Here is a 26,993-nt window from a genome sequence, read left to right as displayed (position 1 = left end):
CACAGTATCACATTAGAAGATTAGAACGCCTGTTCTACATCAGTTGCATTACTTGAACTGGTAGAAATGCAACAAGTGGGAATGCAGTTCACCAGGAACAATGATTAAACAAAAGTTATGGATTTTAATGCAATTGCTTCATGTTCATTCTTGCCCTTATTTGTTTGTGTATTTTGCAAGAACATAATATAAGGATAGATGGAAGTTTGGTATGACTTTATGATAAAAAGTCGAAACCAACAAAAAAAAGCCTCTTTTGTATGTGTGAAGTATTCACTTATGGTATTCACATCTCAAACGTATTACGGTTGTTCAATCTCTACCTATCTCCCTCTGTCTGTCTCTCTCTCGCTCTCCAAATAAATAATCCTCAAAAAAGGTTTGTCCACCATACCATTTTGGGCACAGAAATTGCCCCTGCACATTCACTCAGACCGAATAAAATCCAGCATTATTGAGTGTAAATTATTACTATCTACATTGACTTGTAAGGGATCGGAATACAATCTCTATCGACGTCTGCATTGTGCATCAATCAGGTAAAAGAACTATGCTAGCTGCAAAATATGTGACAGCAGAGAGACAATCACATTGCGCATTTACAAAACCATGGATTCAAAAGATAGTTTATAAAGTTCTCCTTTTGCACATAGTTACATATTCACACATCCCACAGACGTACACTGTTAAAAGCAACACTGAATCATTGTTTGAAATACCTTCAGAAATGACAATATCTATACACAAATGACATACTCTATTCATTCCTTTCACTTATTTTGATTTACACCATATCCCATGGCTTTTTGAGATTCATTATTAGTATTACTATAAATAAATGTGACGAAATATAAATTCTGCATCAGCGTTGGCGATGCCGCTTTTTGATTTTTTTTCCTTTTTTGTAGGTTGATTTTATTCATATTGTAACAAACCCCCAGGAAATGTCATAGCTTTGAAGCAATGACGCAAAAAAGAAAATACATTGTCTCTCACTCTGTACACTGAAGCATACTGTCCTCTGACATCTTTCCTACTCCTTCCAACACCACAACATTCCCAGCCCGCCCGGTCCGTCCGTCCCGTCTCCCATGTGTTGTCTCTGTCTCTCTCTCTCTCTCTCTCTCTCTCAACACCTGTCATCCTCCTCTGTGTCACTGAGCGGATCATCGCAGCCAGAGACGGAGACAGTCTGCGCCAGCCGTTTGCGGAAGTGCCCGTTGGGTACCTGCCAGCCTGTCCGCGAGCGCGGCCGCGTGGAAGCGCTGACGGTGTTGGACCGTCCCAGGCTGTGGGCCACGGCGGCCTCGAAGGTCAACGTCTCCATGGGGTCCGGACTGTGCTCCTCGTCCTGTGAGGTGCTGAGGAAGGGCTCGGAGGGGTAGCGCTGCGGCGGGGACTGAGGTCGGGCCGCCTCGCTCTGTCTCTCGCACCCCCCCGCCGACCCCTCTGGAGCGGGCTTGCTCCTCCTCCGAGTCTCTCGGCCGCCGCCGCGCTCGTCCTCGTCTTCGCCGGCGGAGGCGCGCGTCGTACGACACACCAGAGGGGAGTAGGAGATGTGAGGGTGAGTGTGTGTCGGGGTCTGTGACAGAGGCCGGCGGCGGCCACTGGGGGTGCTAGACTCTGAAGTGGATGGGACGGGACTCTCTGAGCTGTTGCCCTGCAGGGAACAGGAATAGAAAAAAAAGAAATCAGCCATATATCATTCATTCTACAGGATGTCCATATGTCCTTATTTCATTCTACACAGGATGTCCACTCAGAGATTGTCAAGGGAGTACATTTCTTAACTATAGGAATAGGATGTTTAGCGATGACGTGAAAAGAAAGCGGTGGCCTTACGCCAGGGGTTCCCAAACTGTGGTGCGTGCACCCTTTGTGGGGTACGAACACCCTCTAGGGGGGTGCGTGTCATGAAAAGGGTAATGGCGGTTTTATGGTGTTTATTTAGCACAAACGGCAAAATCCAGTAAACCGCTGTTGTAAGGAGATGTACAGAGCAGCTGTGGGAGTATACAGCAGTTGCATGTCTCTCAGTGCAGTGACATTCTTTGATTATTTGCCATAATCATTAAAAAAAATGTAGCATTTTTGGCCAAATACAACGAGACTTAAGTGTTTTGGGGGTGTGCGTCAGCTAGGTCAGGAGGTAACAGGGGGTGCACGGCCAAAATAGTTTGGGGACCCGCTGCCTTACGCTATACCTGTTTCTCCTCGGGGTGTGCTCTCTCCACACTGGATGAGCGGGAGGGCTGAAGGCTCCTTTCTTCCGAAGTGCAACGAGACGCTCCCGGGGAGAGCAGGTGACGGCGCTCCTTGGATCGGCCGCGCTCTCGGTCAGACCGAGACACTGGAGGACCAAAGAGCCACGGTGTCCCGCACAAAGGACATGGATTAAAAGAATAGGAGGCTTTGGGTTAGACATACCATTGGTCCGATATCTCAAACCCTCACCCTCACCTACCACGGGGCAGCACACCTAAACCTAACCTTAACACCTCTCCCAACCCTTAACGCACCCCTCACCAACCTTAATCCGGTTGTCTTGACGCACCCCTCACCATCCAGTCGGACCAATGCTATGTCTATGTCTAACCAAAGTGAGTAAAGAGAGGGGTGATAACAGTTGACCAGAAAGATACAATCATATATCACTTCAACTTTTAGAAGACATTTTAACTAAGATGTGACCGCGTCCTCACTTTTGTCTTTAATGTTTGTGTTTTCAGTCCATTTGGTTACATTTGTACACTCTGAGGGCTATATCTTGCGCCACCCCTTCTAATAAGTTTAGGGATAAGGGATAAGGGTGGCGCAAGACGGAGCCCTCTAGAGAGTTAAATGAACACTCCAGGTTTGACAGTGCACGGCTAGCTATAACTAGAGCACACAAAAGCACATCAGAGCACAGCAGAGCGCACGTCACGTGCACAGAGTTAAGCAGCTGTGACAGTGGTTTTGGAACATGACTAACCGGCGGCCTTGTAGCTCTTGTGACGAGGTCGATATGCCAGTTCGGGGCTCTTCTCGTCCTCCTGCCATAAACCGTTCACCCGCTGGTCCGCAACAGTGGATGCAGAGCGCTTCATGGAACCACCTGCAACCTCTGTCTGCTTAAGCGTGCGCGCGCGCACGCACACACACACACACACACACACACACACACACACACGCGCGCGCACACGGATGTAGGGTACATGCAGTGCACAGATGTAAAACAATGGAGGGAGAGACACAGACATACACACAATAAATGCAGGAAACGTATATTATCCAATAAAATAAAAATAAAAGCACAATACAACACTGAATCCATGCAGAGTTCCTTTTTGATTGCTGCCCTGCATGCTGTTTGGGTAAACAGAGAATATATATTATTGTATCCAGTCAGAGGTTTTTTACCCTCTCCTTATGACCAATGAAACTAAAAGGACAAGTCAGTTGAGGTGTCAGGCTGTCAGCATCCCCAAGACACACCATGCCGATGTTCGGAATCATTCACTGAATCTAAAATCAGACGTGCGCAAAAACAAGGCAGCCACTGCAGGCCCCCAAACCGATGTTCTTCCACGTCACAATGACTAGTGCTTAGCCCAGGTCTTCTCTTCGTGTACGACACCACGTGCATACAAAGCACTTAAAGAGTTGTGAGTCCATGCAGCCATCGTAGCCTCACAGTGGCTTTAGGGTGTGTACCTGTGGCTCTACAGCCAGACGGGGCATGGAAGAGGCCCGCATACACAGGCCCCTGTAGCCTAGCGGGAGCTCCAGTGTAGCTCCAATCACACTACTGCACGCCCCCACCTAGGTGAGACCAGAGACACAGAGAAAGGGAGGGTGACAACGGTCGCTTTCTGGAACGGGCAGGGCTGTAAAGGTCTTTTTTTTATTTTTGTAATGGTATCACTGCGGGCCATCTATCACAGTTCATCACTATTGCCATCCAATCAGAAGCCATTCCAGCCAAGAACGGGACAGAGTAAGAGCTATAACGACAACAAAGGAGACCGACTCCCAAGGAAGAACGAGAAAAGAGCGAGTGAGATAGACTGAAAGAGAACAGAAAAAGGCAGAGAGAGAGAGCGTGACATGAGTGAAACAGTTAACAGGGAAAGAACCAAACCAATATTTCGTTTTTTTAAGTACATGCAGTCATGCATGATCCTACCGCCGGTGCATGGACCGCTCACAAACAACATCATCCCGTCTGTGGGCCAAAGACGTTGTTCCTCGGTGACAGTTCACAGTGGAGAGGACAAACACTAATATGCAGTTACTTGAGCTGACCCCGCTGTCTCGTTCCTCCAGCCAAAGAAATACGACTGCCGACAGTCGACCAACACAGCATAGAGAGACAACGCAACGTGGAGGACGAGGCACCGGTTAGCCTGCCTCGGCCCACTGGAACCTCCACGGGATCAAGATGGAATCAAAGACACGGTAGACGGAGACATAGCATTGCCATGCTCTGCAAAGGCATTTAGTGAATTTAACACTGGGAATTCAACAATACTGTTAAAACACAAGGGCACAAGCTGTTTGACATTTCATGAATGCGTCCGTTTCACTGGTAGAAAATCCATAATTGCAAGGTACTGTACAACATGCATCTAGGTATCATGTATGGCTGCAGGCTCCTCCCCTTCTTACCAGAGTATGGTCCTGACTAGGTTCTACATCTGAACCCAAGGGCTGCAAAAAGAGCTCCTGGGGTGAGATGGGACTCAAAGCCACGAATCCTCCCCTGGTCCTATACACAGGGACAGAGACAAGCAGTAAAGACACAGAATCCTCCCCTGGTCCTATACACAGGGACAGAGACAAGCAGTAAAGACACAGAATCCTCCCCTGGTCCTATACACAGGGACAGAGACAAGCAGTAAAGACACAGAATACTCCCCTGGTCCTACACACAGGGACAGAGACAAACAGTAAAGACACAGAATCCTCCCCTGGTCCTATACACAGGGACAGAGACAAGCAGTAAAGACACAGAATCCTCCCCTGGTCCTACACACAGGGACAGAGACAAACAGTAAAGACACAGCCACTTTCATAAAGTAATACACTGAGTGTTTTTGGACGCGAATATCATGGGCCAATTTCAGGTGCGTCGTTCTTTCCTCAGTTTTTCCCCGAAAAGCAGACCAGTCTGCAAGGACCTAATCCGAAAAACGCAGCAGTGTGCACACGCACGCACACGCACACGCACACACACACACACACACACACACACACACACACACACACACACACACACACACACACACACACACGCGCGCGCACACACACACACACAGAGCGAACAAAGCACAGACTCACAGGGCTGAGCCAGCGCTGAGGGTCATCATAGGCAGTGGTTGGGTGTTAGAGTAGATATCCTCAGGGAGGGTAGAGGCGTCCAGACGTTTGAACATCAAGCTACTCTTCTGAAGAAAACATACAATGTACATACGTCAACTACAGGTCACGGGCTTTCTATTATACAGTGGTGGAAAGTAACTAAGTACTTTTACTTAAGTACTGTACAATTTTATTTATTATTTATTTTTATTCTGTTTATTGATAAGCACACTCATTTATACAGTTGTACAGAACTGAGAGGAGAGTGAACATAAACATTTACAGCATTATTGTACCTTCTTTTTTTTCTTTCTCCATACATTAACTCTCCCCACTCCGTGTTCCATAAAAATAAAATCACAGTAAATCATGTGCCATTTTTCTATATGCATGTATATGCATACATACATATGTAACCCCCCGCACCAGAGTAAGTGTCCAAGTGTGCGTACAGTCTGTTCAATTTGCATAGAATGATAGTCTGATGATGACAATTGTATGAAAATACAAAGACAGAAAATAGAACCTGTTGATATAAACATGAGACATAGGGATGATGGTAACAATACTGTAATAGTGTTAATCACTGTAGTAAACATGAGAGGTCCCTGATTACACCAGTTCCATGGATGTAAGATATTAAAACCCATTCAGGCCTGATGTCGAAATCTAAATCATGACACATTTCTGAAAGATTTGAGGCACATTTCAACGACCTTTCAAAAATACCTACAAGCTCGCAGCTTAAGTACAATTTTGAGGTATTTGTACTTGACTTGAGTATTTCCAATTTCCAGTACTTTTACGTCTACTTTTATGTCTAGCCAAATTTTTTACTTTGACTCCACTACAATTATTTGAAAACTTTAGTTACTAGTTACTTTGGTAAACTTTGATTAGAAAACATACATTAACCACTTCAACCGTTTCGGCTATTTTCACATTCTGCAATATGAATACTTTACTTTTGTACTTTAAGTACATTTTGATGCCGATACTTTTGTACTTTTACTCAAGTACATTTTCAATTCCGTACTTTTACTTGTAACGAAGTAGTTCTAAATTGCAGTATTGGTACTTTTCCTTAAGTAAAACAATTGAGTACTTTTTCCACCACTGCTTTCTAAAACAACTCATGCATCATTTAGGCTGGCAGGCGAGTGAGTGTAAGTAAGTAAAAATCCTTCAGGGTCCATTTGGTTCCATTTGTAACTCATCTGAGTCAAATGAACACTGATGATTTTTTAACTGTGTGTGAGATTTTCAGGAGAGGAAAAAAAAAGAGTTTGTCTATGTATGTATTACCTGAGCTTCTAGCTGTTGCCTCAGTTTCTTGGCTTTGTTCGTTTTGAAGTAGTCCATAATCATCATGGAAGCATAGATCTTACCCACTGTCATGTCAGTGTCTGTGGGGCACAGGCATACAGTGTAGATGTACAGTAGGCAGGCATCGTCATGCATTAAAAAAATACACACTGGCAAGCAGTAGGCAGCCCTACATGTACACTTAAGACCAGTTTAACCCAGACTACTGACTACTAGTAATTGGTGTACTGACCATGGTATTACTGTGCTTAACTGACCAGCCAACTGGCCTGAACTGAACCCCACGGACCATCTAGTTTGCATTGTTAAGAGGAAGGTGTGAGACATAAGACTTATACAAATAGACAATACAAATGAGTTTAAAGCTGCTATCAAAGCAAACCTTCCATAACACCTCAACAGTGCCACAGGCTTATCACCTCCACGCCAACGCCCCATTGATGAAATATTTAGTTTAAAAGTAGCCAAGATCACGTATTGAGTGCTCACATTAACATACCTTTCAGATGGTCGACATTTCTGTACTATAATTGGTTTTTTTAGTGGTCTCGTCAAATATTAGAATAGTTTGAGATAGGATTATTTAATTTTCATGAGCTGTATGCCATAATCATCAAGATTAAGACAAAAAAAAGGTTTAAATATTTCACTTTATGCACAACGAATCAAGAATATATTAAAGTTACACTTGAATATATGAAAGTTTCAGTTTTTGAAGTTTTTTATTATGGAAGAAAATGAACTTTTCCACAATATTCAACATTTTTGAGATGCACCTGTATATACACACATTATATATTATGTGTGTACTCTCGGTGTTTAGTTCTGGCTATAGTGTTTAAAAAAGTTTAGATTTAAGATTTATTTTAAATGTTAAATGTAAAAGCCTCTGGCTTTTAACTGCATCTAGTGTCCAATGTGATTGTGACGTCCATGTCAAAAATCAATCAATCAATCAATCCCTAAGGTGTGCAGATACACCCATACCTTTATTAATAGGCACCAGGAGGTCCAAGGTCTTTTGAGGAAGGTAAGGCCAGATGACACTGATCTCCTTCTGCAGCTCAGTGTCCAGTGCAATGCGATCCTCACCACCTGGAACCAACACACATCATCACTACATCTACACCACCTGGAACCAACACACATCATCACTACATCTACACCACCTGGAACCAACACACATCATCACTACATCTACACCACCTGGAACCAACACACATCATCACTACATCTACACCACCTGGAACCAACACACATCATCACTACATCTACACCACCTGGAACCAACACACATCATCACTACATCTACTACCACCTGGAACCAACACACATCACTACATCAAATGGAACTCTCCAGTGTACAAATTGAATCGAATGAATGTTCATGGATCCATTTGGTTACGTCAACTTTGAGTTACAAAACAACTATCAATCCAGAAAACTCAAAAACGAAATATATAAGAAATCAAATAATGAAAATTCAGTTTTTCAATTAGGTACAGTTATATTTGAGATATATCTATCTTCCGTTTTTGTATTTCAAGAATATGCATGTATAATGTGATTTTATTTTGCTGTTTCGCAGATGCCATGATATTAAAACAACATGCTCAACACTAAACAATATCCGAATTAGAATTTAGGCATTCAGCAGACACTCTATATCCAGAGCGACTTACAGTAAGCAAGTTAAACACATCACTACACTGTCCTTTATGCATTTGTTTCAAATGCACAATATAAGGACAGTGTAGTGGCTCAGTAATCTAGGATCATAGTTAAATGAAGAACCTAGCATCAGACTATTATATCAAGAAATAAATAATCTGTACATTGAAACAGTAGAAACTATAGGATGCCAGGTCAACAATTGAACCTGGCATCCGTCTAAATTGTCGTCAAGGCCAGGTCAAGTGCTACGATATGCTCATCGGTGAACCCTGACCTCTGGCGATTTTGATCTCCAGGGCGGTGCGGATGAGAGACATCAGCGTGGAGGTGAAGTGGACGGTCATGTCCTCGTCCACTGGCATGTTCATCAACACCAACCTCTGGAGCACAGGAGGGAGCAATAATGAGTTGGTTAATTTCCTCCATGTCCAAGCTTCTTTTCAGGCTGAGAATAGGGGAGATCTTACTGCATTCCTCAATACCTTGTAGGCAATCTTGGCAGGACACTTCTTCCCCAGGCCCAGCGGTGGCGACATGTGCGTCAACATCTCATACATGGCCGTGTAATGGATACGGCCGCTAAAGCAGAAACATGACAAGTAAGAATAGTAACTTTATGGACTTTAAACCAGTGCGTCTCAGACTTTTCCCCCATTTTAAATACCGCTATACTCTGAGAGAGCAGCAGGAGGTTGCTTTATTAAAAACGAGTGCTTCCAAACTCCAATACTTCAAAATCACCTGTGAGGAATTTCTTGACAGGAAGTAGCTCATAACAAGTCTACGGTGGATTTTTATGAAACAAAAACTTTACAGATTGAAAGAGGATAATTCAAGCTTTCCATACAGCTGCAATGTCGGTGAGTTTGACGTTATTTAATACAATCAGATAGGACTTTTCGGTTTGGATGAATGGGCTGTCTATGGGAAGTTGCACCTAGTAGCACCTTGCTGGCAAGATGGCAGCGGTCTGAATATCATCAATCCGATCACCAACTCGCCACCAGCTCAAATGTATAGATAGTATTGGTTTAAAGCAAAAGTGAGAAATATTGCACAACTCTGCAATATAGTTGAGTTTAATCAATCATTCCCATGATGTCACTATACAAATTGTGGCACATAAATATCAATTGCCTTATGCAACATTTGTGAAAGAAGGGGATTTCTTTCATGTATCTGTTTTACATACACATTACAGAGTAAGTGATTCTTTTCACATCTCCTCTGTGAGCTCTCTGCATTTCACATACAAATATTGCCCCCTGCTGGACAGAGTTGGAACATGAGCATCAAACTGTTTCAGGTCTCATGAAACAAAAAAATTTGTCTATCTCATGTTGATCAGGTGATGTAATGGTGATATAAAACAAACGGTGCAAACACAAACATTAAACACCATTAACAATAAAGAGAGTAAATGGCACATTATGACGTACATTTTCCGTTCATTGTCAAACAAACATTGAATTAAAGACAAACACTAAACCTGTGTATAGCGCCCCTCAAAAATAAAATAAGATGAATGACATATCTCACCCTGCTGCACGGTCATACTCTCCCCAGATGCGGACAAACTCATCCAGGTGATGGGGGCCAAGAATGGAAGAATCTCGCGTCAGGTACTCAAAGTTATCCATGATGACGGCTACAAACAGATTTAGCATCTGCGGAAATGACGATCAAGACAACGTGCAGTGAATAAAGTGGAACATACTAAAAGGGAGAGATTGGACACAGGGGGGTGCATCATTGCATAGTGAGCGTCCTGACCAGAAAGGAACTGAAGAATATGAAACTGACGAAGTAGCAATAGGAGAACTCTGTCCCGCAGCCTCCCTCGTGGTCCGGGGAGGTGGTGAGAGGGTCCATGGACGTGTCCTCCTCACACTCCTGGCCTCCCAGGCAAGAGAGCATGATCTCCTGCCACGACTCTCCCGTTGCACTCCTGCTGGACAAACCACACCGTTAAGGGGCTGAGGACGATTCTACCAATGCCTTCTAAATCCTGACAGTTTTCAGAAAAACCCTATGTTTCTATGTCAGTCGTCCTGTCAAGGACACCCAAAAATAGATGTAATTGGCCTGTCGACCCCCATCTGAAAATATGTTGTTCCAGGGACCCCTCAATAAGCAAAGATTTGAGTTAAAAACTCGCTCGCTCTGACAGAATATATATTCAAAGATTTGCACCACATTTTCAGGATTTTTCCCCTCAAAAAAAGCAGATCTACAAGCTCGTGCTACGAGCTTGTAGATCTGCTATTTTTCAACAGCTAAATTGTAACATAATGCTTAAAACCCCAAAAGGGCTTCCCGTCCAGAAATAGGTGAACAGTTTCACTTTGCTAAGCTTTGATAAGCTCAGGATGTTTAGATGTGGATAAGTCATGCCCACCGGAAGAGCAGCATCAATGCGCTGGAGAATGTCTTGAAGTTGTTGTGCTGGTTGATGTGGCTCTCATCATTCAACTTAATGTTTCCAAAGACCTGCAGGAAAAGTGTGCGGCTGTTTCAGTGGGATTATGCTTGGGCTTTAAGCAACTACCCAGTTGACTATTCAACTAGTCGACTAGTAAATCCACTAGTCGACCTTGTTGGTACTAGTTGACTAGTTGACTAGAAAGAAATGTGTTTTTTTTGTATTTCTTTCCCCAATTTTGTAGGCCTCAATATCAGGTAGATTATAGTTATAGTCACCAATGTACACAGTTTTTAAATGTACAAATATTTATATATATTATATATTTTTTACTTAGGTAGTTAAACAACTAGTCGACTAGTTGTAAAAATGACTAGAAGTGAATGCCCTAGATTACGCTGATGCCACTGCCCTGACCGTTAAGACATGTCGTAGAAAATCACCACATAGAAAATAAGGTGAGGATGTTGTACGGTATACCTGCATTCCGATGATGGCATATATGAAGAAAAGCATAGCGATGAGAAGACAGACGTAAGGAAGAGCCTGTTGGGTGGCGGAGACAAGAGACAGTCCATCAGTACTTTGTCACACATGGATTGACGCCTGAAAAGATCTGTGATAATACGCAGCGTTTCATTTATCCATTTGGAACTCTGAGTGCCCTTTGCGTTCTGCACCCTGCACCATACTGGAAAGGAAAGGAAAGGTACTATGTTTACCCAGGGTGACTGGACTAAGCTCAAGAACTTGTTTACAGCCAGGCCCTGCTCATAGAACATTTCATGGTAGGGGTTCAATGCCTTGTCCAAGGGCACTTCAGCGGTGGTCATTTTAACGTGCCGGTCCGGGGATACGAACTAGCGACCTTCCGATATCAAGACCGCTCCGCAAACCGTTCGGCCACCGCTGCCCCAATCTACTGTGGTAGATCTTCTGGCCATGAGTGTACAAACGTAAACAACGGTCCATTTGATCACATTTCTACACTCTCGACACTTTACTGTGTACAATGATGAAGAAACGTCCCTATGCCTGTATGGGCATGTATACAAATGGACTCTACTGTAGATGCCTCAAAGAGTTAGGAAGTATAGGTTGCAATGTGTCTGACCTTGAAGGACTGGACGAAGGTCCACAGCAAGATTCTTATGGTGTAACCTTGTCTCAGCAGCTTGATCAGCCTGGCTGCTCGGAACAGCTTCAGGAAACTCATGTTGATGGTATTCAAAGACTAAACCCACAGAGAGAGGGGGGGGGGGTAAAACAAAGATGGAGGGACTGAGCAAGACTTTGCTTACATTTAAAGCTTAAGAGAGAATTGGTAACAAACAAGATTTTGAGTATGACTTTTATTACCACACACACACACATAACCTTAATAAATAGCATTACAGCAAAGAAGAACAAAAAACTTTTTAGGAATAACTTGCCTGCAAATCCACTATTATCTCAGTGATGCTGCCGAGCACAGTGATGAAATCAAAAATATTCCAAGTATCTCGGAAGTAGTTCTGTAGGAAAGGCAAACAGAGAAACCATCCTTAAACAATCTTCAATACGACTCGGCACAAAGCAAGTCACTCCCATGATGGAGCATCTTCAAAATAACGTATTGCAATTTACTGTAGTACTCACCACAAGTCAATTTACTGTAGTACTGTACTCACCACAAGTCCAAAAGCCATGATCTTGAGAATGCACTCCAAGGAGAAGAGCACGGTGAAGGCAGTATTCAGGTGCTTTAAGACAGTGTCGTAGGCCGCTGGAGCCGAGTGATACTGTGTACAATCAAACCAAAAAAAATGACTTATTCTGTCAATCTATCTGTGCTCGATGACAAGGTAATGGCCTGGAGAGCAGAGATTCTATTCTATTTACTTTGGGACCTCAATCTGCATGCAGGTAAAATGTGTTCATTGAACTCTGGGAGGGTACAAATGGAAACAAAGGAACCTGTGAGTGTTCCATTTGTACAATCGGAGTGAGACGTGTAAGGGTCCATTTTGTTCCTATTATTTAGCTGCAGACCAGTGTTGTTTTCGTCGACTAAAACTAAGACGAAAAATGCTCGTCGACTACCTTTTTTCACTGACTAAAATGTTAGGAAGGGACTAGTGGACAAGAGATCCAGTATGAGTCATTTTACACTTGGTTGCATGCTGAAAATAGCAGATCTACAAGCTCACAACGCGTCGCAGCTTGTAGATCGGCTATAAAATCAGCCATTACGACGGCTCTATTAATATATACCGGTACTCTAACCCTAACCCCTCAAGGTCCCCAGAGGTACACATTGAGAAGCAGTGGCCTCTAGAGGCCGGCGGTTTACCTTCATCATGAGAACCACAGTGTTGAGGGCGATCATCACCATTACGGTGTACTCAAAAGAGGGCGATGCCACAAAATGCCACAGTCTGTACTGGAAGGTTTGTCTGTTCTGGGGCATGTAGCGCGTCACGGGCCTGGCACTCATGGTGAAGTCAATGCAAGCCCTCTGGAGAGAGAACAGGGAGAGAGAGAGAGAGAGAGAGAGAGAGAGAGAGATAGTATGCAAGAGTTTTACATTCACCTGAAATCAGTGTGCCAATTCTGTGTGTGTGAGCCTGCATGTGTGAGCGTGCATTCATTCAAACCTTTATTTATTCTCAAAAGACAATGAGGTCACCCTCATTTGCAGTGTCGTCGAGGTACAACATCATACAACATTTCAAAGCAATAAACCAATACAGAACAGCAACATTTCCTCATCGTGTGACGTAGCACATGTCACACGACATGTGCTACGTGTTTAAAAACATTTGCAGACACTTGGGGGTCTGCAATCAGCATGTATGTCTGTGTGTGTGTGTCTGTTCCTGTGCACAGACACACACACAGCGCACGTTTGTGAGCACATGCACCATTTTGTGTGAGCATGCGTGAGCACGCGCGCGCGTGTGTGTGTGTTGTGTGTGTGTGTGTGTGTGTGTGTGTGTGTGTGTGTGTGTGTGTGTGTGTGTGTGTGTGTGTGTGTGTGTGTGTGTGTGTGTTGTTGACGTGTATTCCAGTGCACGTTTGGAACACTGGACAAAATATGCAATAATATTCACCGACAGCTGACGTGTCTGAAAACCTCATGTAGACAAACGATGACAGATCTCCATCAACCACTATAATGTCTGGTGAACTCAATGTACTGTACAATGTACTGTAGTAGCTCAAACTGTCTGGAAAAACTATTCAGAAATAAGTGTAGTGTAGTGACCAGAAGCAGCGATCAAACGCATCCACCGGTGATAAAAACATATATTATATGACCAGAGGGGGGGGGGACACCAAAATCAAAGGCATCACATTTTCCACCCACCACATCGAACCCTGCACATGAATGAGTGTTCTTGTCCTTAAATTCAGTTTGTTATGTTATCTTGTAAACAGTTGTGAGACCCGAAACCCCCGATGACCTTGGGATACATCACTGAGGATACTTCCCAGGTGATGACCTTGGGATACATCACTGAGGATACTTCCCAGGTGATGACCTTGGGATACATCACTGAGGATACTTCCCAGGTGATGACCTTGGGATACATCACTGAGGATACTTCCCAGGTGCATCCATGCCATGTTTTTTTTAGTTCTAGATCTACAAGCTTGCCTTGTATGTTTTCGCTGTTCCTGAAAGGTCTCCAAATGTATGAACCTCTCTCAACATGGAATTGGATTGTGCATAAATAATTACAATCAGGCGATCACGTAACAGCTGTGCCAGGCCTACTTAGTCGTGAGCAGTGAATGACTTGCGTGCGTATGTACGCACCTCGTTCTTCTCCAGGGTACACTCCTGGATCATCTTGTCGCCCTGCTCCTGGAACGTGATGATGATCAGGGCCACGAAGATGTTGACGAAGAAGAACGGGAAAACCACAAAGTAGACCACGTAGAAGACGGACATCTCCATGCGGTTGCCACGGCTGGGACCGAGGTTCTCCTCCGTCACGTCGGTGGAGTGCTGGAGGACCCTGAGAGGACAACCGGAGAGAGGACAACCTTTAACCCATTCTGAACGGGGACCCATTTTGGTGTTGGCATCATGTTATGCTTTAGCTATTGAAAAATAGCAGATCTACAAGCTCATAGCGCGCCACCGAGTGGCGCGCTACGAGCTTGTAGGTCTGCTATTTTTGAAAAATCGAAGAACGACTGACATTTTTGTAGCGTGAGGCAGCTTGGTGTACAAGTACACCCTCTGGACATGACGCTAGCATGTCGCAGGGACTTCGACCCCAATCCAACCCTTGATGCTTAGTGTCAAGCAGGGAGGCATTGGGTCCCATTTTTAGAGTCTTTGGTATGACCCGGCCGGGGATTGAACCCCAACCTCCCAGTTTCAGGGCGGACACTCTAACCACAAGGTTAGAGTGTCCACAAGAAAAGACGCTGGCCGACAGAGAAAACGGACGCGCCTGTCTGGTAAGTCTGGCAACAGCTTATATATTGAGCAGCTGAGGAAGAGAGCTGCTGGGGCCCTTCATGGAAGGGTGTTGCCCGTTAAGGTAGTTACCTCAAGTTCTTCTTTGAGCAGTTTGCCTGTGTTATTTTTGATGTGCCTAATGTTTGGACAGTACATGACTGACTGTGGATAATCTTGCATTGCCTGGTTGGTGTTTGGAGACTTTGGGTAAATAAAAAAACCCCAACTAAATGCATTCTTGGAGCCTTGGCGGCCGTCTGGTCAACCTTTACAGTCCTATAATAATACGCCTATTAATTCGCATTAGTTTGCGAGCTGTTGTCCGCTGCTTCATCTCTCCCTCAGCTAAGAAAAAACGTTGAGGATCCCAGTCAATTTCTGAGACTAGTTGTTAGGTTTAAATCCCAGAGTTGCTTGTTGCTGTGTGTGTGTGTGTGTACGTGTGTTTGCGTGCGCGTGTGTATGTGTGTGTGTGCGTGTGTATGTGCGCGTGTGTGCGTGTGTGCTCTCACTCACTGAGGCCAGCCCTCCCCTGTGGAGACGGTGAACAGTGTGAGGAGGGCCCAGCACACGTTGTCGTAGTGGAACTCGTGCCTCTTCCACTCCCGCCTCTTCACCTCCTTCTTGTCTCGGCTGTAGTCAATGTAGTAGCCCCTGCAGGGAACAGAGTGGCCCATGGGTAATGGCTGCACTTCATTCACTAGGCTAGAGTCCATCAGCTTAAATATAGTAAAAGCTGTATTTAAGTTTTACACTACCGTCGGTTGCTGCGGTAGAATGATGTGTGACCGCGTCACTCCTGCCTATATGCTGGTGGTCTCTGTCATGTTTTCGTTTAGAATAGCATGTCGTGGGTAGTTTCAGCATAGATTAAAGCAAAGTAACATCTCACGACTGTAAAAATGTTCTAATATGTCATTTGTGAAACAGCGTGAAAGGAGCCCACACTAGCGCAACACAATGTAAAAGGATGATGTTTTGGTAGCCATACAGCTAACCAGTTGAAGAAATTGCGGATTGAGGTTGTTAACAATTGCGCTTATGAAATATCGGAGATCATTAGGGTTTTCTGGAAGACTGAAATAACTAATAACAGAAAATAGGCTATCTACAAGCTTACAACACGTCGCAGGAAACACTTCTATAGACGACATGCTGACTTCTATGGAATCCAAATGACTGAAATCAGTCACTGAGAACTTTAAGGGTAAGAAAAGTAACGCACATCCTTCAATTGGTGCTGAGCCAAAACTGTAGAAACAGTAAACAATAAAATAAAAAGACCTTATGGTCTTTGTCAACTATACTTGACTGACATAGGTCGAAACGTCGTATTTATTGCCTGCCTGTCGCTAAATAAAGTTTGGAGCATTTTACAGTGAGTTGCGAGCCCTGCTTTCTTTTATAACTGAGAACTTGAATCCATGAGTTTGAGGACTATCAGATTAACGCTATCATGGTGTGTCTGACATCGTGTCGTAGCATATTGGTTTCCGTATCCCGATCAAGCAGCGAGGAACATGGGTCGAGCCGAGACCTTTGAGTTGAGTCGTCACTCACTGGCACTCTTTCTCCGTGTTCATGGAGCTGTCCGTGCAATAGAAGAACCTCCCCTTGAAGAGCTGCACGGCGATGACGGCGAAAATGAACATGAAGAGCTGGTAAACGATGAGAATGTTGAGCACGTTCTTGAGAGACGTCACCACGCAGTCGAACACAGCCTGCGGGGAGACACACGAGAAGCATTAACACATTTAGACCTCAGGACCTACAATTCTACAAATGCCTTCTAAAGTTTCTAAAACTTCTACAGTTCTCTGAAAGACCTCATGTTTCTGTCATGTCAGTGGTTCTCAACCCAAAAAGGATCTGTATTTGGCCACCGACCCCCCATCTGAAAATATGTTGTTCCAGGCACCCCCAAGAAGCAAAGATATGAGTTAAAAACGTTCACTCTGAAATAATACATATTCCAACTTTGTGGCTCATTTTCACGATTTTTCAATAATAGCAGGTCTACAATCTCATAATGCTTAAAACACCAAAAGGGGTTCACGTCCAGAATGGGTTAAGAGTGATGAAGAGGAAGGAGGAGGAGGACACAATCTCAGTCCGTTGAGGTATTTGACTGGAACTCTTGACAGAAGCTGCAAATGCACGGCAGGCACACCTTGAGTTTAGGAAGTCTCTTGATGGTCTTCAGGGGCCGCAGCACTCGCAACACTCTCAGGGACTTTATGGTCTTGATGTCTCTGCCCTTGTTGTTCCTGTTGGCGTTCAAACAAAGGGTGTGTCACGACTATGCTGTCGAGTTGAGACTCGAGGACATACAGTATAGGCATGCGGACATGTAGAGAACAAAATAGACACGTAAGTGCACTGCAGTTTCACACACTATTTAAATGGCAACACGAGAAATAAAAAAACAACAAGACAAGGACCCAATATCTGCGTGGCTTCAGATTTCATGTGGAAGAGTGCGAGTCATCTATGACATTATTATTATTATGATGTATGAGCATGACTCCACATTCAGGAGGTTTCAGCGCAAAATGTGACCACCGTTGACTTTGATTATATAGTTTAAGAAAAACAAACAAAATGTGAATGGAGGTACTTCCTTGGCCCACTGGCAACGTGCACATGAAATTTGGAAGTCCAGCGGTTCGCAACATTAGCCTCGGACACACAGACACCAAAAGGCAAGAGCACTATTGATCAAGGCGAAAGGTCAAATGAGAAATGAAACGATACAGAAATATTAAACGTAAACAAGTGTATGAGATGCTGTTTACCCCATCACATTCCTGGGAGCACCAACAGTGATACAATCCACAGGAACAACAGAGAAAATGTAGGCATAGAGAGAAATACACAGGGAGGATCACAGCTATATTACACAGCTATATTCACAACAGAGACATGAACACTGAAGTCATTTGCAGGGCAAGAAAATGCAACAAGATTGATCACAATCATGTAGAGGGAAAAGAAAGCAAGGTAAGGTTCTTGGGATTTTAGCAGCATACATTAGGGCCATAATCTATACAGTAGGGGAGAGTTTTTTGTGTCTTTGAAAGAGCTGTTCAGGCCGCTGCATTTGCACCGGCCTGACGCTGCAGCACATGGAACAGAGCCTGCTGAAGGGAAGGTCATTCATAACATGTTGTACAGTATGTTATATTGTATATGCAGAGCAGAGATGATTTGCTGCAGTGAGTGAGTCATTAGTCATCACCAGGCAAGTGCCTTGTCGTGACTCACGTTAGCGCAAAGGCGATCAGCGCTCCCACCACCACGATGAAGTCCAGAATGTTCCACATGTCACGGAAGTAGGAGCCATCGTGCAAAATGAGACCCTGGTCTATCATCTGGAGACAAACCATACACCATGTCCATATACAGTATACCGTAGGCGTGCGTGCATATAGAAATGCGCAGTGGGCCACAAACTCATCTGTATAGACAGAATTTTAAAAGGGCAGTCACAACGGAGGCAACATTTGTGTATATACTGTATATATTCAATTTCTTTCCTACCTTAATAATCATTTCAAAGGTGAAGACTCCAGTGAAGACGTAATCAAAATAGCGCAGGACCTGGAAAATTATAAACACAAACAATTATTGTGAATGTTGTTCATTTTTCAGTCACACTCTGCTGCGCTCAGCTGACAGCTGAGACCCAGTGGTAGTAATGGCTGGAAACAGAGCAGCTGCAGTAATTAAGGGACCTACTTAAGGTCAACTTACAATTAAGCGATAACCGATGGCAGGCCGTGGTCGTAGAATATTGTCATTCTATCACAATATCTCATGGCTAAGTAGAGTGGGCCTAATTAAAACCACGGTAATAACAATTTAATTCCAAGGAAGGAGATCCTCCCGACTGCCTGCTCAAATAAGCTGGACGCAAAATGTTCATTTGTGTTTCTTTCGCCACAATGTATTCCTCCTGCTTTCTAATCTCTACCTGTGATCTAAAACTACACATCTTTCCCGACACAAGTCGTTGAGGTAGCCCATTTCATGTATTCTATCTACACATGGAGGTACAGTACTATGGTACTGTACTATGGTACAGTACCATAGTTAGGTACTGTACCGCCTGTGGACTGTATGGGTCATTGTACTGTATGGGGATACATTGGGGAGAGCTGGGTTTCACACCTTGTTTCTGTCCGAGTTGGTGCAGACAGGGTCCTCGGCAGCCAGGGCGATGCTGCTGGCCACAATCACCAGGAGGATGGTCATCTCAAAGTAGCGCATAGTGACCACATAGTGGCATATCCTCCTGATGCTGTGATTCAAAGGGAGAGATGCTTACTGTTAGTTGGTGAGAGCGCGGGGACACTATATACCACCAGGACAATGAGGACCATTCTGCAAATGTCTTCTAAATCCTGACATCCCGGTGTTTCTATGTCAGTCGTTCTTGTAATGGGAATTGTAGAATGCCACCTACAGTGCCAGATATATGCATTATTGTGTATTTATCGTCCTTCCATTACGTCTCTTTGCTCACCAATGTGCTCAGTCTAATTCATGCAGCTGTCAATCTAACAGCTGACTTACTTGACTCCTCAACGCTATCAGCAAAGGTATACTTATTTGTGTGTCGCCCTTATGTTTAGCGCGGATCCTTGTATGGACATTCAGTGTGGCATCTCTGTTAGGACAAGACTATAAGGACTGTCTGAGAATGGGGTTGAGGAGGCTTGCGGCCGGAGGGGCTGCTGGAACAGGCAAGGAGGCCTGTTCCTCACCTCTGTATATTGTTTCTCTGCTGAATCTTCTTAATACATTCTCAATACTTCACCCTGAAGAACTTTGTCATTCCTTCATCTTTGGAAGATTATTTAATCGACAACTTACTCAAACACTTTCATGACCCCCAAAAATATATGTAATTGGCCGCGGACAAAAATAGCAGATCCACAAGCTCATAGCGCGGCACTCGGTGCTGCGCTATGACCTTGTAGTGCACCCATATTTTGGCGTCCGCACGGTTGATAAATGAGGGCCATGGTCCCTTTATTAAAGTTAGAATGATACACACAGCAGGACGTCCCATTTGTACACTCTAGACTGCGAGTTAAATGAACGCTGATAGATGCGGTGATCCAGGCTAGTAAATAAATGTCTCACGGGTTGGAGGGTTTGAAGATGAACATGCTGTCTGGCTCCGCAGGCTTGGTAGGTCCAGGCTGCTCCTCCTCCTCCTCCTCCTCCTCCTCCTCATCCTCCTCTTCCTCCTCCTCTGTGTCCTCCTCCTCCTCTCTCTCCCTCATGTGCTCAGCCGGGAACGCCTGCAGCTCTCTGCTGTTCACTGAAACACAAACAAGAGAATGACGACGGAGCTGCAAACGGGCTAACCCATTAGTAATAAGCAAAGAGCCACGTACGGTACGTGGTGGCGTCTCATAACTGAATCATCGGGGTGAAAGACTGGTAAATGTGATTTATCTTTTTCCTTTTTTTGCCAGAAATTCAGGGGACTCCGTCACTGCGGTGGATAAATGAAACTATATGACACACTACTGAGTCACACTGCAGACTAGCCGCTTGACTGCCGAGCGACAGAGAAGGGAGGAGGAGACGCAGGTGCAAAGTGTGTCCTATATATACCTGTCATCATGGGGGGCCGCCGCGACAGGAGCGGCTGTGCTGCCGCCGACATTTCGATGATCACACTTCCCTCGGGTTTGGACTTCAGACTCGGTGCCGACACCGGGTGGTTCTGGGTGTCGGCGAGCAGCCCGGCCGACGGCTCCGTGGCGTCCGTGGCCTGTTGCTCTACCACCGCGGGAGGGTCTGTGGCCTCCGTGGCCTGTTGCTCCATCACCGCGGGAGGCTCTGGGCGGCAGAGGAGTTCATAGTGGCCGCCGGCCGCCGCCGCCTCGCTCTGCTCTGCCCAGCAGGAACCGCCCAGGAGAGAGGGCTCGGGTTCACACTGGGGAGGCTCGGGGATGCCCGCGCCTGGCACGCCACACACTCTGGAATGGGGGAAGACATTCTTTTTTTTAATATACTGTATGACTCCAGTGCAGTGTTGAAATGTTCGTCGACTACCTTTTTTTCCCACTGACGAAGTCTAAATGGAAACTAAAGCAAAACTCAGCTATGATAACTAAGACTAAATATACTTTATATATATATTTGTTTCGTCAACAAATAAAAACTAGACTAAAATGTTAGGAAGGGACTAGTGGACAAGAGATCCAGTATAAGTAATTTTGCATGCTGAAAATAGCAGATCTATACAAGATCTTGTAGATCGTGTAAAATCAGCCATTACGACGGCATCGAGGCCCACCAAAATGCATTTTAGTCGACTAAATGAACTGCACATTTAGTCGACTAAAACATTCCAGGTGACTAAAACATGCCTAAAGCTAAATGAAGTTTCATTCCAAAGACTATATGACTAAAACTAAAATAGAAAATGTGCTGCCACCAAAAAGAACCCTGCCAAAGTATTTACCTCCCGAGTTCATCTCCAACCTCGGCGTACGGGTTCACTATGCCGGTTTCCCCGTCCTCTCGCGCCGCCGCCGACCCTCCGTCCACCGCCTCTCCCTTGTTCTCACGCTCGTCTCTTTCCTCCGCCTCGTCTTGCGCCGCCGCCACCTTGGCCTCGGCGGCGCGGGCGTCGCGGTGACGGTGCCTCCGATGGCGCGACGGGTCGTCCGGCCCCGGGGCGGGCCGACACTTGCGGGCCACTCTGTGCCTGCCCCCGCCGGCCGGCCGGTGGTGGCTCACCGCTCTCTCTTCCGTCAGGGTCTGCATATTGGGCACGGGGTGGCGGCGCTCCGCCTCCGGGGGCTCGGGCATGGGGATGGCGACGGACATCGGGGGCTCCGGCATGAGGGGCACGCCCACGGACGAGGGCGACTCGGGCAGGTGAGCGGGGCTGACGTCCGAGGAGAGGGCGGGGAGGACGTCGTTGCCGCCGCCGGGGGTCTCGCCTCCGGCGCCGTCCTCCGTGGGACCGCCAAACAGCACCTCCTGGCTGTCCATGAGGCGTCGCTTGCGCAGCTGGTTGGCCCTCTGCTCCCACACGGTCATCTTGACCTTTCTCCTCCTGTCGCGGCGGTTGACGAAGGTGTTGGGGGCGGCGGCGAGGGGCTGCTTGTCCGCGGTGGTCCCGCTCGAGTCCTCCTCCTCCTCCCCGCCGCCCTCGCCCGGGAAGTTGGGTCTGCCTCGGTGGATGGCTCGTTTCCTATAGAGGTAAGGTCTTCTCCTTCCCCTGGAGGGGCACAGTACAACATGGCGTCACCAGGGGGCAGCAGTGAACCCACGTCTAATATATTAATGATGAGAAACAAAACCAAAGCACTACCTCCCAGGAGAAAAGATATATAAAAAATAAAATAAAAAACTGAAAAAAAAACAAATAAGAGCAATTTTTCATTGCATTTATTATTACAAAGAAATATTTTTGGGTAAAAGGAAAGGCTGAATCATTTGAGCTATACATAATACAAGAATAATTTAAAAACAATAATCATAAAAAAGAAAATACCTGAGGACAGGACAAATAATCCAAAACAAAAATCAAGGCCACAAGAACAAAAGGTTGCGGGGATTAAAAAAGTGAGCAAAACAACTTCTCTAATCGAGTAGGGGAACTCAAGGGAGAAATGTTTTGTGACAAAGCAGATGCAACTTTACTTACTGGTTGTCAGACTCTTTTGGTGTCCATGAAATCAATGAGTGATCATTTGAAAACAAGACATTAGTGTTTTCCAACATACACAGAACAAGAACAACTGTTGTGGCACGTTCCAAAACTAACGGGCCATCTCAGGCTTATATTATAGGGCCATAAGCCCAGAGACCATGAATATTTATATAGAATATTATATTTTGTATTGATTAATTAGTATTAACCCATTTAGACCTAAGGACGATTCTACAAATGTCTTCTAAAAAGTTTTCTGTCGTTCTCAAACATTTCATGTGAAGGACCCCCAAATATATAATGTAAAAGAGTTCAAAACGATCGCTCTGAAATAATACAGTATATATATTCAAAGATGTGCGCCACATTTTCACGATTTTTCAAAAATAGCAGATCTACAAGCTCGTAGCGCGGCACTCGGTGCCACGCTATGAGCTTGTAGATCTGCTATTTTTCAATAGCTAAAGCATAACATAATGCTTAAAACACCAAAAGGGGTTCCCGTCATGAATGGGTTAATAAATTGAATAATGGTTGTAGCAATCAATATTGTTACTTATCAATTAACAAAGAATCATTTGAACGGACTTGAAAACTGTCCCTTCGAAAATACACAACATTTTGGTCAGTGCCACACAACAGGCATTGAGAAGACAAACGTGATGGAGGCAGCATTACACTGAAATACACTGTCAAAATAAATCTCGGTATAGCTGTGACACATATATAGGACCAACATTCAAATATGTGTAACGTACAAATGGTACACTTGGTGTCACAAGTAAGAGTCAGGGTAATGGACCGCACAGTACTCTGAAAAGGGTCATTGGCCGTTAAATGTCGGTCAAAAAAGATGATAAAAATGAAAATGTCGCGCGAACGCACGCTATGGGGGACCCCAAAAAAACGTACTGGCCCAGGGGCCCTCGTGGGGGATAATCCGTCCCTGCCTTCTCCCCCAAAAGAGTGTTCGATCCGGGGTTCAGCCATGTGCCTCAAGCCCAGGAGCTGGTAGGGCTTTTTGGAGGCTCATTCAAGGACACTAGGTCAAATTGGCGGGGATCAAAACGTGTGTTCTTCCAATTCCACCATGGGTCAGTCATCCTCCAGTAATATTCCCAACCCCCAGAACAACGCCTTGTAAGACCATCCTATATGCACCTAATATGTATAATTATGAAATCATATAAGCCCAGGATCTAGACAGTACATTAGGTATGCCTCGATCTGCCCAGTAGAGAATGGCATACTGTACTCTAACTTCCCAACCTCTCTCAACAAAAAAAAAAAAGCAAAAACAACAATCATCATTAGGCCTGGTATAAGCAGCACAGCATGCAGATCGTTGTCAAGAGAGGGGTCTTTATTCCTTGTAGAACAATTACAGCACATTACGCTATCAACATAGAGTTCCTATTGCCAATACAGTTACAATACAACTGCACTAATGCTACAGTACAACGGCAATCTAGTGCAGAGGACCATGCTTTTAAAATCAGGCATACTGTATACGATGCATTCAACCAGTCCATAATAACACCTGTAACATGCCTTTCTAGCTCTGCATTCACCGCATGCAACCAAAGGCACTAGAGGAACACATCCAGCAGTCTCTGCTAATTGCCTACACCTGGTTCTCAGAGAGAGAGAGAGAGAGAGAGAGAGAGAGAGAGAGAGAGAGAGAGAGTCCATATAACACTAAAAGGTTCCTGCTTATATTGTGTAAATGTTAAATCTAAAATTTCTGCTGAGCTCCTCCTCGCCAACATTGCACGTAGCACGATAGGACGGACAGGTGTGGTTTTTTTCCCACAGCATTCAAAACTTAAGTACTTCCCAGGTTGGTTTCTCACGACTCGCTCGCACAACCAAAAAGCATAATGAAATAGTGCTGCTCTAATGTCAGTCAGTCCTTCCTTTTTCTTTTTTTCCCCCCTTTTTTTTATACAAATGATGTGATGGAATTTGGTAAATGAGAGAGTTAATTTGGGTAGTTAGTTACCCAAATTAACATGCTGGAAACAACTCTTAAGAACTACTTAAGGACTCTGAACGCTCTGGGTAACCCATTCCAGGCACGGCCATTCTGACTGGTTTAAACGGATCGGAATGACTTACTCAGACATCAAGCCGTCTCTGCCTCTGGCATACCTCTGGTTGAAGAACGCTTCTTCCTCCTCTTCATCCTGACAAAGACAAAAAAGACTAATATGAAGTCAATATATACCCAATGATTAGCATCAGATGGGGTGAAATGGACATCTCACTCCACAAAATACAAAATGAAATCAGTTCAAACGGTAATCAACTGAAATGCAAACACCTTGGTCAGTTCCTGTGCGTTGGCTAAATTATCCACGGCGATGGCCAAGAACACATTGAGCAACGTGTCTGTTCAAAGAGTAGTCAAAGGGCATAACAAAACAACATTCGCATTCCTTTATCATTTTTTTATTACATTTTTATTAAGACAGGGCCCTTTCGGAGTTAACAGCCCTTTTTTCTGAGTTGATGTGACAACGCGACAGCCTATGGACCATATGCAGACCGCGGCCATCTTACCATATAAGTTAATGGCAAGGTGCTAACAAGGTGCAACTTCCCATTGGCAGCCCATTCATCCTGACAGAAAAGTCCTATCTGATTGTATTAAACAACGGCAAACTCACCAGCATTGCAGCTGTATACGAAAAGCTTGAATAATTATCTTTTTATCCTCAAAGTGTTTGTTTCATAAAAATCCACCGTAGACTTGCAGGTGATTCTTTTTCTAAGTGTTGCAGTTTGGAAGTGCTCGTGAGAGATCACTCAACTGCCCTGCGTACCACTGCTTACAAACTCTGATGGCAAGATGGGGTCTGCAGATGGTTCAAAGAAGGTTAAACTCATCTGAACCTTTGGAGGAGCTGCAACTCCCCTCTCCCCCTTCCCCCCCCCCCCCCCCTCTCTCTCTCTCTCTCTCTCTCATTAGTGCAACACTATCTCTCTCTCTCTGTTTCTGGCACAACAGTGCCACTTTTGCCCCTACTGGTACTCTAAACATAGTAACATAGTAACATAGTAACATAGTCACATAGTCACATAGACATTGCTGTTCCTTGGAGTGGTTGCAGCACTCAAAAAAGCACGGTGTGTGTGTGTGTGTGTGTGTGAACATGCACCTACTACATCAAGTGCACTCTGAGAGGGGCTCAGACAACTCATGATTCTCAGGGTGTGACGGGCCGGCCGGGGTCATGTTAAGGATACAGTTTCCAAACAGGGTGAGCACTATGAAGTAGATGGAAGACCACATGCCATACTGCACGCCACCCTGGGAGCGGATGCCGTCGTACATCACCTCATTCCAGTCCTCGCCCGTCAGAATCTGCAAAAACACGACGGCAGACCCGTAAGACATTGTTACTAATTACGGCCTCCTGTGTTTCATTCAACGGCAGACCCGTAAGACATTGTTACTTAAAACACAACGGCAGACCCGTAAGACATTGTTACTAATTACGGCCTCCTGTGTTTTCATTTGACATCTGTGAATGGCCTGGAAAGATTTTATGCTGTACATATTTTTAAGTCCAACAAAAACCAAGCGGGGGAAAACATAATGCATATACTGCAACAACAACAAAAGGCAATGCACAGTAATCAGTACAGCCTTCAAAATGTTATTCCATAGAGCAGAATTGTCAGCTGCGGTGGCTCAGGGGTAGAGTGGCCGGATGGTAACCGCAAGGTTGCCAGCTCGAAAACCGGGCTCCCCCAGAGTTAGTGTTGAAGTGTCCTTGAGCAAGACACTGAACGCCTAATTGCGATGAGCCGGTTGGTGCCTTGCATGGTTTATGAATGTGTGTGTGAATGGGTGGATGTATAATGCACAATCTATGTAAAAGCGCCTTGGATAAAGGCGCTACATAAATGCACCATTTATCAGCAGATCTGACACCGATGGTTTTGTTACAGCTTCCAATGAGATACCATGGATCGCACATTGCTTTCATGTTGTACTTGACTGCGTTGAAACCCATGTGTGCATGTATGTATGCGCGCACGGAATGCGTGGGACGGCCGCTGCAGAGGCAGCGGCTGGATAG

The 26,993-nt window shown here is 44.9% G+C and overlaps 1 protein-coding gene across 1 annotated transcript in view; it reads right to left on the bottom strand.

Annotated features, from left to right (window-relative positions):
- Positions 1–1,129: 1,129 nt before the first annotated feature.
- Positions 1,130–26,993, bottom strand: part of LOC308326256 (voltage-dependent R-type calcium channel subunit alpha-1E-like) — a gene marked incomplete at its 3' end in the record, with an annotated part of 70,112 nt that continues 44,248 nt past the window's right edge. The window contains exons 17-49 of the mRNA XM_080779063.1: positions 26,155–26,272; positions 25,229–25,296; positions 25,024–25,091; positions 21,706–22,470; positions 20,850–21,217; positions 20,705–20,727; positions 20,370–20,458; positions 19,392–19,521; positions 18,762–18,821; positions 18,486–18,592; positions 18,017–18,028; positions 17,392–17,488; positions 16,782–16,942; positions 15,738–15,875; positions 14,568–14,769; positions 13,098–13,262; positions 12,436–12,546; positions 12,199–12,279; positions 11,880–11,999; positions 11,246–11,311; positions 10,742–10,833; positions 10,117–10,291; positions 9,883–10,010; positions 8,826–8,922; positions 8,618–8,723; positions 7,657–7,764; positions 6,649–6,749; positions 5,323–5,429; positions 4,651–4,750; positions 3,697–3,804; positions 2,975–3,113; positions 2,205–2,350; positions 1,130–1,660 (exon numbers count right to left, since the gene is read on the bottom strand). Coding sequence (XP_080635189.1) covers positions 1,130–1,660; positions 2,205–2,350; positions 2,975–3,113; positions 3,697–3,804; positions 4,651–4,750; positions 5,323–5,429; positions 6,649–6,749; positions 7,657–7,764; positions 8,618–8,723; positions 8,826–8,922; positions 9,883–10,010; positions 10,117–10,291; positions 10,742–10,833; positions 11,246–11,311; positions 11,880–11,999; positions 12,199–12,279; positions 12,436–12,546; positions 13,098–13,262; positions 14,568–14,769; positions 15,738–15,875; positions 16,782–16,942; positions 17,392–17,488; positions 18,017–18,028; positions 18,486–18,592; positions 18,762–18,821; positions 19,392–19,521; positions 20,370–20,458; positions 20,705–20,727; positions 20,850–21,217; positions 21,706–22,470; positions 25,024–25,091; positions 25,229–25,296; positions 26,155–26,272 — 4,887 coding nt within the window. The remainder of the gene's footprint in view (positions 1,661–2,204; positions 2,351–2,974; positions 3,114–3,696; positions 3,805–4,650; positions 4,751–5,322; positions 5,430–6,648; positions 6,750–7,656; positions 7,765–8,617; positions 8,724–8,825; positions 8,923–9,882; positions 10,011–10,116; positions 10,292–10,741; positions 10,834–11,245; positions 11,312–11,879; positions 12,000–12,198; positions 12,280–12,435; positions 12,547–13,097; positions 13,263–14,567; positions 14,770–15,737; positions 15,876–16,781; positions 16,943–17,391; positions 17,489–18,016; positions 18,029–18,485; positions 18,593–18,761; positions 18,822–19,391; positions 19,522–20,369; positions 20,459–20,704; positions 20,728–20,849; positions 21,218–21,705; positions 22,471–25,023; positions 25,092–25,228; positions 25,297–26,154; positions 26,273–26,993) is intronic.

The sequence above is a fragment of the Protomyctophum bolini genome (assembly GCF_963924005.1).
Source record: "Protomyctophum bolini genome assembly, chromosome: 12".
NCBI classification, from domain to species: domain Eukaryota; kingdom Metazoa; phylum Chordata; class Actinopteri; order Myctophiformes; family Myctophidae; genus Protomyctophum; species Protomyctophum bolini.
The sequence above is the reverse complement of the archived record's forward strand: the minus strand, read 5'-3'. Positions and strand labels throughout refer to the sequence as shown.